This window comes from Acanthopagrus latus, chromosome 20 (genome assembly GCF_904848185.1).
Source record: "Acanthopagrus latus isolate v.2019 chromosome 20, fAcaLat1.1, whole genome shotgun sequence".
Classification (NCBI taxonomy): Eukaryota; Metazoa; Chordata; class Actinopteri; order Spariformes; family Sparidae; genus Acanthopagrus; species Acanthopagrus latus.
In genome coordinates this window covers 11,927,253-11,938,069 of record NC_051058.1, presented here as the reverse complement: position 1 = coordinate 11,938,069, position 10,817 = coordinate 11,927,253, and the positions used below count along the sequence as shown (strand labels likewise).

General features: G+C 42.6%; 1 protein-coding gene across 1 annotated transcript; it reads right to left on the bottom strand.

The window, feature by feature from the left end:
* Positions 1–1,141: 1,141 nt before the first annotated feature.
* On the bottom strand, positions 1,142–10,123 carry pth3r (parathyroid hormone 3 receptor). The gene is made up of 13 exons (XM_037081594.1): positions 9,890–10,123; positions 6,872–6,977; positions 5,601–5,711; positions 5,360–5,484; positions 5,053–5,147; positions 4,771–4,924; positions 4,088–4,241; positions 3,955–4,015; positions 3,806–3,872; positions 3,632–3,726; positions 3,411–3,552; positions 2,999–3,040; positions 1,142–2,916 (listed from the first exon to the last, which is right to left on the bottom strand). Exons 1-13 carry the CDS (start codon positions 9,953–9,955, stop codon positions 2,437–2,439), a joined length of 1,698 nt encoding a protein of 565 aa, XP_036937489.1. The 5' UTR covers positions 9,956–10,123; the 3' UTR covers positions 1,142–2,436.
* Positions 10,124–10,817: the final 694 nt, after the last annotated feature.

The following is a 10,817-nucleotide window of genomic DNA, read 5'->3' as shown; positions in this document are numbered from 1 at the left end:
TCAACCCAAATCACATTATCAGGACTTGATCGATTTTTTTTAATGCTGTGAGCTCAAAGCAGTCTCTTGTCAAACTTTTACTCACTGTGGGCTTGTCTCATAAGTCAGTAAAATCACAATAAAGAATAGGGACACGGCAAAAGTGTCTTTTGTCGAGTGTAAGTTTATATTCTTTGTTAATTTATTTTTTAATCCAGGATTTTTCTTTTGGTGACATTTTAAATGACACCCGTGGAATAAAGTGACTAAGATGAAAAAAAAAAAAAGAAATATATTAGACAGAAGCATTGAACATGATACGTTCAAAGGCTCTCAGACATGTGAAAATCTGATGTTTATTCTTGCTTTTGTCTGAACTCTGGTGTTTTTTTTTCACGAGAACATGCCTTCCAATCTGCGAGCACACTGTGGCGTTCAGAGGTTTAATATACTTTGGCCACACGAAATATCACCCAACTGTTTTCACCAGCTGAATAATGCTCCTCATGACAAGTAAAGTGAGAATGGTTTGTAAAAATGGTACACATGTAAATATGGCTCCACTCTGCTCAATAGTAAGAGCAAATAATACTAATACTGATACTAATACACTTGGATTAAGCAGTTAACCCATTATGTTTGTGTTTTACAGTGTTAATATGTGCGTCACTGTTCAGGCAGTATAACATGTAAACAGCTAACGTAGGAGATGCAGCAAGCGTCTTATTGAAGCACAAATGTTATAATTGTTATTGTTGGCTTCAATTAATGCAGCTAATGCATCAGTTTTACTCTGTGTCAGTACAGACGGAGAGGGAAAAGAAACAGCATCACGTTTTCTGCCCCAGCCGTTTGGAATTGCCTGCAAAAGGAAATTAAATTGATGGATCTGATATCTCTGGCTGAAGTCGGGACCGCTGTAAACTCTCTGATAAATGACTCTATTCTTAACTTAGCCTTGGCTACTTGTATCCTTATTTTAGGTCATTTTGGTTGGGGAATTCAGTTTTTCCTTTCAGATCGAATAAGGAGATAGTAAAACAAAGCTTTTAACACACAGAGCTAAGACTCACTACGTCGATCAATTTCATTTGGTTTCGCTCAGTTAACTTTATTTCACTTTAAGTAAACTCTCCAAGACTCCCAAAACTTTATTAAATAATTACAGCTGTCTTACACTGTACACCTTTTCTCTTTTCCTGGACACTTAAAACAATAAAACATATTTACAGGGAGAACCTCCTGTCTGTCTCTCTTGTGAATACTGGTGGCTTGTCCTGCAGGTTTGTCACTCACGCTTGAGGTCCACAAATGGCTCAGGTGCCTCCTGCTCTGAGTCGAGGCCTCAGGGGAGTGTGTGAAATTCTGGATGGTGTTGTGAGGGCAGCGGGGGCAGAGGTCGCACGGAGGAAGGAGCCAAGGTTTGGTCTGCGATGGGTAAACCGTTTGTGCATCAGCCCCTCAGGGTCCTGTCAGTCCTGATAAATAGGTTTAAGTCCACAACGTGGTCGTCGACAGAGGGGAAGAGGGAAGTCAAGGGTGTCTAGACGTGCTGTGTGGACACCATGACTGCTAGGAATAATCAAATGTGGACAGTTAACCAACCTATCTAAAAAAGATAAACGTGTCCGACAGACTGGCCTAACATATTCATCGTCATCTTAGTTATTTTACCAACAAAGGTGGTCAAATTTCCTACAGACTGGAGCAATCCGTCCTCCATCATAAAATGCGGAGGTGATATGTCTGTAGATCAATATTTGGAAAAAAGGATAGCTACAGCAGATTGGCAGACAGCGGCCGCTCACTCACACTCACACTCACACACACACACACACACATAAGTGCAGTTTGAACTGGGGTCAGCCAGTCTGGCCTGGAAAATCCAACACAGGAAAGATGTGAAGAGGCAGACAAATGTCTCTCTGTTCAAACATCCAGTTCTGTACTCTACATTCTCCACAGCATCGTGTCTTCACAGATAATTCAGCTTCGTTAATCGGTTTAAAAATTCCTTTCACATCAGTTGAACGCATAATCTGACAGACTAAAGGGGCACCGTACAGTTTTGGAGAAAAACTAGTTTGATATCTACATTATAAGTAGGTTTCTAATACAAACTCAGAAACAAGAAACAAGCTGTTCTCAGAGGACAATAAGTTACCCAGAACACTGTTTGAAGCTAAAGGTGGCAGGGTCCGCCAAATGTAAACAAAGTAAAACCTGTCCTTGAAGGTCAGTTTGTTTATTCAGCTTATTTAGTCATACTGACTTAAAAAAATCTCTAAACTGTATTCCCCAAAACTACATAGTGCACCTTTAAATATCCATCAAGACGTGTTGTTTATAACTTAAGAGAGTTAGGATAATAGTACAAAAAAAAACCCAAAATGGTCCACAATACAAATTAAAGGCCTTCAGTGTCATTTTAAAATAGCTCATCTTTTCTCCAGACAATCACAGGATGGTCTCCAGCTCTTTCAGAGACAACGAGCTGTCTGGATCCTCTGCTGGGGTTTGAGCTGCAGATGCTCCCTGACCTTTGGAGTCATGATTCCCTTTGCTGGCTCTGGCATGCCTCGCAAAAACTCCAGACTCCGTCCCCCCTGATTTCCGCACAGCCAGCTCCTGTTGGGGGGTCTCAGTATCACCTGGCACGTATCCAGGCAGGCTGCTCTGTGGGTGGAGAGAGATGTGCCGTGGCTGTCTGACCCCGAGCCCTCCACCGGCCGCCCCACCTGAGCCCACCACACCTCCAGTGAAGGGAATAGCTCTGGGATTGGCAGCAGATAAGCTGACACTCTGTGTGGTGGTGTGTGACATCATGCCGCCGTAGTAACAGCTGCCCCCACCGCCGCTGCTCGTCATCCTGGCTTTCTGCTTGAGGTCCAGCGTGAGGCTGCGTCTTAACCACGCCTTCTTCACTTCCGCCTGCACCTGAGGCAGACAAACAAGAAATTATGTTTCAGCGGAGTAAATCTGAGTTTGCTCTTCAAAAATGAAATGATGGCTTTATTACCTCCCCATTGCAGAAACAGTAGATAAATGCCACGAAAAAGCCCTGAAAGATTAAATTGAGATTCAGATAAAAAGACTTAGACAACATTTATATTAACAATGTTAATGTTAATCCAAATGAAGAATTAAAAAGAGTTAAAAACTGTACACGTCTTTATGAGAGTGAGACAAGAAGATTGATACCACTCTCATGTTTGTACACTAAATACGAAGCAATAGCAACCGGGTGGTTAGCTTAGCTTAGCATAAACACTGGAAACAAGGGGAAAAAGCTAGCCTGGCTGCTAATAGAAAAACACATTCTGGATTAGCTGTATTATATTTTTCACCTTTATTATCACATTTACTAATAACAGTAGTTTGATTTAACTGTTATTGCACATAGTTGCTGATGAATGTGTGAATCTTCTGACCTGGGATGAATTGAAGAACATCTCGTAATGCATTTGCACCTGCCACAGCAGCCCGGTCACCTCGGTGTAGGGAAGAGCCATGAACACCATGTAGTGGACTCCAAACAAGGGCATGAGGACTAATGTGGACTTGAGCAGCTTCCTGCAAATAAAGAGCGTAAACATTCACGTTGTTCATTAGAGTTTAAGCTCAGTTTTTTTCAGAGCTTTGGAGGAGTTACCTGTATTGCTGCCGAGGGTCCAATTTGCCTGTGTTTGTCTCCCACAGTTTAGAGGCCAGCACACGTATTATGTTGACAAAGAGCAGGAAGTTCACCTGCAGGGACAGAGGAATACAGTGAGGCCACCCAACTGTCGAATGTTCTTTAATAGTATCAAAATGGAGACCTTCCTACCACAATGGCCGCCAGAATGGGGACTTGATAGATCCACTTCAGGTTTCCTGCACTGATGTCCCAACACCTGAAAGCAGAGAAAAAAGGATTCAAGTGAGAATTTGTGCTACACGTGAACATAAGTCATTTGAACATGTCACGTGACTCACTGTGTGTCTGCCAGCGATGCTCGAGCACTGACCCAGATGGACACAAACACAGCCGGGACACCTAAGGTTGGGAAATTGTGTGTCAGTTAATTCACCGCTGGCTCTGTGTGTGACAGCACACTGTGCAGTTTACCCCAGCCGATGATGGTGAGGGCCCACAGGTAGTTCTTGTCAGAGAGGAAGGCCATGAAGATGAGGCTGTGTAGGTACAACCCCTCCACCAGGATCCAGTAATGATTGGTCGCCAGGAAATACAGGAAGAAAGTAACAGCAACTTTGCAGCCGGCCTGAGGACACAAAGCAGCATGTAAGGGAAACATTCAAATCAGCCATAATATGCTGGAAAATGTATTAGTTCTGTGTAAAAATAAATAAATAATGATTATAAATTATATTGTTAGGGAAAAAATTGGCTTTTTTCCTGATGTGACTCACAGACCTGTGCTGTAAGTTTGAAGCCAGCCGCCAGTTAGCATAGCTTAGCATAAAGACTGGAAACAGGTGTAACAGCTAGCCTGGCCTGATTTTAAAAAAAAAGCAACTGGCAGCACCAGATTTGATTTGTTCTGGACAGAGCCAGGCTAGCTGTTTCCCACTGTTACCAGTCATTATGCTATGCTAAGCTAAGAGACACTCGGATAGATTTCCTCATCTAACACTGGGCGTTTCAAACATATCATACAGTGTATCATCTCTAAGATTATTAGGTGTACTTTTGCAACATAATTCCTGTTGATGTGATGTAAAAACGAAGAAAAAACATTAAAAACTATGGACTATGGACGGTTAATGAAAGCTTAAAAACATATTTTTTACCATATGGGGCCTCAGTGCCGTGAACTCTGGCTCAGCGTTGCCGTCATCAGATATGGTGTAGAGCACTGCGTCCTTCACGAAGATGCTGACTGCTCGACATATGAAGGAGGTGAAGAGGTGAATGTGGATGTAGTTGCGTGTGCAGTGCAAACGCCTGAAAGTTGTGTGTGTGTGTGTGAGAGAGAAACAGAGAAAGGGATATGTTGAGGTAGTAGAATGAATTTAAAAAAATACTCTTTTAACACTTTCAGTTGAATATTGCTGATGTTTTCTGTTTCTTACTTGAAATAGCAGAGGATGGACACTGCCACCATCAGCGATGCCAGTGAAATGGAGTAGCCGACAGTGTACATGAGATGGAGCCTCTTGAACACCTTCTGAAAAAACATGGTTGAGAGTGTTCATGTGTGATCAGATGCAACAGACTCTGGTCACCAGGAATCTCCACATTGTGTGTGAATTATAGTAATTCCACATCAACAAATTGCAGCACTGGATGTTTTTTCTTCAAGGGTCCACAAACACACCACATTCAACCAGTTGCAAGAACTCACACCGTCTGTGTACACATGTAGACAAACAGACGTACCTCCTCTTGGCTCCTGTGGTTGGAGGTCAGGTATGTGGTGCACTCGGTGTAGTTGGCCCATGTGCGGTTGATGCTGGGCACTTGCTCCCAGCTCCCAGATGCGTCACACTGGCGGTAGGCTCGCCCTGCGTCAGGACAGAGTGATAACATCAACACAACAGCCCGTGACACGGTGGAAATGAACGGAGGCCACACATCTGGACAAGGCTGCTGCTTCACATCTGCGTGTTTGCTCTCTCACCTCTGTGGTTGAAGTCGTAGATGTACTCTGGACACAGCACTGAAACCAGCTGACCTGCCCGACTCTGTGGCCAGCAGATGATCCCGTCCCACTCCGGGATGCAGTCACCTTCTTCACAAATGACGGGGAAACATCTGTTAGCCATCCGAAGTTGTGGCTTTAGCTTTCCACAGACATTATTGGTTACTTTATTCGAGCGTCTAAGGATGGAGGGTGTTGTACAGACTGTACAGCTGAGGAAATGTGATTTGTAACTGAGATATATATAATTGACTTCACTTACCTTGACTTAAGTATAAAAGGCTGAAGTACTCAGCATTCATACTGACCTCTTGAACATGAGAGATCGGATTTGTATTGACATTTCTGGAAGAAGCATTTCAATGTAATTTCCGGTCAAGGTGAACTAACTCTAACACTTTAGTGTCTCTCATGTATTTAATTCTGTCATAATCATTTTTGAAAAACTCATTATACCATCTGATTAAAACTTTTATCCAAAATGTAACCAGGAGCAGTCAGTTAACTGTAATGTAGTACAATATTACGCTCTGAAATGTAGTGGAACTGTATCATAAAATGGAAAATCACAAGTAAACTACCCCAAGATGGAACTCAAATACATCACCTAAATAAATATACTGACCTCTGAAGTCTATATTACCATGTTTGAATGGTTGTGCTTTAAAACAAATACAACCTGCATAACATGTTTCCTTTCCTACCACGCATAATCTAATACATCAAACAGCATGTTAGACTGTTTTGTGTGTCATATCTGCACCTCTCTTCAAGCTCCATTTCATGAGACTCGTTCTTTAAATAGCCCGCCGAAGCAACTTATCAGCACCTTCTACGTCATAATCTGAATGAGAAATGCCCCACTATTGTCTGCGCCTAAATTTAACTCTGTAATCACAGAGATATGGTCCGCAGGATATTGGATGGGTGCTATATCTCATCCTAAATAAATAACTGATTTAATAAATACCGTTTCGGATCATACATTTGGACGTGCACTGGCTGACCTCTTGTGTTTTTTTTTTTATACTAATGCTGGATATGTTTGTTAAAGGACATTACTTCCCTAATAGGAAGAGCCCTGCATATTTTTGATGGAAGTTGGTGTAGAACTAAAAATACACTGAACTCATGGAACCTACTCAGTGACAAAAGGCCTAAAAACATCTATTCATGCAGTTTATTATCTGGTTCTATGGGTTTAGCCAACACGTCTCTTTGTGTCCTTTTGATGACATGGTAAAACAAACCTTTAAACAGGGCCATTTGGGCCTGGATGCTCCTTTCACACTTGGCGTGGGCACCAATCAGCACGTAGATCTGCTCATCTCGTGTGATGACATCGTCCGCGTCTATCTGTAGTAGGCGGATGAAAGAGGTGTTGGATTGTTCAGACAACTGTGGTAGTGGTACATGCGGAATTGCAAGCAAGCAGATTTAATACAGGACAAATCATGTACAGCAGGTTGTAGCCTCTCAAGTTGAAAATGTGTCGTTGTTTAGAATCTCACGCTGGATGTACGAAGGCAGCTGCTTCTTTCCATTGTTTACAGTGCAGGCGCATTAAATCAACACCCGTCAACACCGTATTAGTTATTAGTTGCCTTGTAGTGAATGGTTTAAAACATGGAAATCATTGGGGAGCCTTTGAGAAAGAGCTTTTTCACAAAGCACAAATTGGCTGTAATGTATCTGCAGGGGTCTTATTGGGATGTTTGGTGTTTGTCAAAACCTCAAGAACAACAGCTGTTTATCTATTAAGGTGACCACAGGCATTTTCCTAATAAAAGTTTCCTCTGATGTCTCCGTTCGACTTGAGCGATCTGTCAGCCGCGAACACTCCCAAGGGTCTGATGTGCTGCCTCCAGGTGTTGTGAAATACTTGTGTGAGGGTGCGGTATGTGATGATCTCTCGCCAACCCCCCTTTTCTTTTTTCTTCCAGCGGCCACATTGGGTTCTGCCCTCAGGACCTCAGCCGAGCCGGTGAGAGCTCTACACAGGCGGCGTTGTGTTCCCAGGTGCATTTCACAACAGAGCCGCAAATCTAGCAACTAGAGGACTCACATGAGGACTGTCTGACTGCCAGACGAGAACATGGAGGGAGATGGCGAGGCAGGAAGGTACACAGAAACAGAAGGAGAAGCACAAGTAGGGTCCAGGAGAGACGAGATCATCCAGAGGGAAATATTACTCAATTTTAATAATGAGTTTCTTTCTGATTAGAATATAATTTTTGAGAATATTAAAGATCCAAAACAGAGCAGACAGAAGGGTGAGGATTTTTTCTTTTTCTTTTTTTTTTTTTTTTACCTTTTTATCAACAGAGCCAGGAAACAGGTTGAGAGAGAGAGAGAGAGAGAGAGAGAGGGAGTAATTCGCAGCAAAGGGCCCCAGGCCGGGACTCCAACCCAGGGCCCCTGCAGCGAGGACACAGCCTCTGCACATGGGACGCCCACTCCACCAACTGAGCTAAACAGCGCCCCCTCCTGCACTCTCTCCGCTACTAGTGGATGGAGAGGGTGGACCGATCTTGGTCACCGCCTAACAGTTCTGTTGGTGCTTTGCTTCAGTGAAGTGAAGGATCCGAGTGCTTCTCACAGCCATTTTCCCGGCAGGCTAAAGAAAACAGCTCATTACTGTTAGACAGGCTTAAGTCCAACTGGAAGGGTCCGATGGATATGTGATAACTAACATTCTTGGCATTGGCCATTAAAATAAACGGCCACCAGGCGTACGGCGTTTCAGTTCTGTAGCACCCAGAATGCTGAGCAGTGATCATTTCCTACGCTGATTTGTTTTGGGAGGAGACTCTCAGCCAAAATCAGTAAAGAAGTATTGAGCCCCTGTAACCACTTGTTGTTGTCGTAGTGGACTGCTTCCACGCTCTCTGTCCAAAAACCCCTTTAAAACACATGTTGATTATTGACGATCACTGTTACATATTTAAGTGTTATGCCAAACAAAGTCCTCGCCCTGTGTCTCAATGAAATGGCCTCAAGAGCAAATACAGTGCTTTGACATGCGGCGTAATTCAATACACGCACGTCAATACAGAGAGATCATTCACTTGTCTTTGTAAGGGAGGGTTTTTTTGCTGACTGACAGGGAGTGTTAGCAAAACAATTAAGCTCCGACATCTCCTCGCCTTTGTGCCATAATTGAATTTACTCTCTCAGGCCGCTGCCTCATGTCTAGTGATTTTCAGGCTGACTGAGCAGGAGGTTGTAAGTCTGCCTGAGGACGACAGTCAGGATCGACACGGGGAAGATGAAGACATGGAGGGCGGTCAGCGGGAGCTTCAGTGGGTGAAAGGTTAAAGTGGACAGAGCTGACGGAGGTCTGTGAGGTGAGGCAGACCCCAGGTGACTTCGGCTGGCTGAGGTTGGAGGTTCCTGTTTTGGTTTCACTGCTGTTGAATTTTACAGGTCTTACAAAGTCAGGGAGGTTTTTGCTGTTATTTGAAGTTAAGTGCCCCATAGTAGAAAATAACTGTATAGTAACCATCAAAACCACTTAGTGCCCCTTTAACTATAGTTAATTAAAGGGGCAGTATGTAGTTTTTGAAAAAGAAATTATAACGCAGAAAGGTAATATTTACAGTATTAATAAGGTAACAATACAAACTCAAAATTCTCAACTTTTTTCAGATTTGATATAGTAATTTGAGTAATTTGAGGTAAATTTGCGAAATACCCTATAATGTATAATGTATGTAACAAAAAGTTTTCACATCACCTCATCTAAAAAAAGGAGACAGTTACACGTCTATGGTCGGTCTGGCTGGTGAATGGCTGGCACGTTTCCAAAGCACTAACATAAATCCATCTCCAAAATTCGAAAGATCAAAGAGGGTCACAGACGCATGAAAGTTTTTTTTGTGCCCAAACTGCAGCAGTGCTTAAGTGTTATTTCTGACTCAGTGTCATAATAAAGTGTGAGATATGATGCTGCAGTGTGAAAAGTTTAAATTTAGCACATGAAAATCATTCTTTGAGAAGTTAACACTGGACAAAAGGACAACTGGGAATTTATTCTCAGCTCTGTTCATTTTGTTTACATTGGTGATTTCACATTTGAACAAATTATCTAACAAAGATAAAAATTGTTTAAATGAAAGAATAGCAGAAAGGAACAATCTTGTCTTGTGTGTGGAAAATGTTAAAGATAAACTAATCTATGGATGGAAAACAAACAACATATGTGACCCTTTCAATCAATAAAGTGATCTATAACTCAATTACCCAAATACCAAATGTAGTACACTTACCAGTGCAGTCACTATCATGACACTGTGGAAAAGAGCGAAGGCAGCAGCTCCCTGCGCAGAAAACATGACGACTTCTTAATTGTCAACCTAACGTGGCATTTGATCAATTAACATCAGATCATCTCGTCCTCCTCAGGCTGCGCTGAAGGAACTCGTAGCCCAAAGTGAAGGACTTTTCTTCTCCGGTGTCCCATCAGTGCTCCTTGTGTTTTAAAGTGATTCTTGTGGGATCCTCTTGCGCTTTGGGCTTTTTTGACATCCCTTTTGAAAATGTCATCTGGCTCCTGTCTTGTCCTCAAAGCTCAGTGGACATCAATGATCTGACTTGAGGGACCATGTAGCAGTCAGTCTGAGAAAGGTTTCTGATGGGGGGGAGCACTGTAGAAGAAACCTCCTCCTTTTACATTTCTTTGGACTGTTGTCTATCAGAGATGGCTGGCCTTGATTGGCTGTGGCTTCTGCCTCACTTAACTCTTTGTGCTCCTCTGGTGTGGTCATCCTCTTTGTGTGTCCGACAGACAAAGGGTAGCTTTGACCATCCTTTTCTGTAATCATGTATAAATTGATCACACACAGGTATAGATCAGGGATTCAGTGCACACAGCGTGTTCCTGTTATTTGAATCTGGGACAAGAGCCTGGGTCATAAGCCTATTACTATCATATTCCATCATCATAAATAGAAGCAGCATAATTTAATAGACATGGCAAGAGACCAACATTTCATTTCCAGTTCCCACGCTGGGGCAGTTTTTGAGGACACTGATGCAAACCAGACTTCTACTGGCTGCTGTTTTTTTTGCCAATTAGATGGAACCTATGATCTCTATTGCACTGCTCACTTAACTCCCCTAACACTAGCAGACATGACAAATACAATGCAATCCAAAAATTTGGTTTAGATTTAGATTTAACTTTGCACAATAAAA

Coding starts and splice junctions, on each gene's coding strand:
- pth3r (XM_037081594.1), bottom strand. CDS start 9,955: ATGTTTTCTGCGCAGGGAGCTGCTGCCTTCGCTCTTTTCCACAGTGTC. Junction 4,925..5,052: donor TCCATCCTCTGCTATTTCAA/GTAAGAAACAGA, acceptor CACAACTTTCAG/GCGTTTGCACTGCACACGCA. Junction 4,016..4,087: donor CCTCACCATCATCGGCTGGG/GTAAACTGCACA, acceptor TCCCAACCTTAG/GTGTCCCGGCTGTGTTTGTG.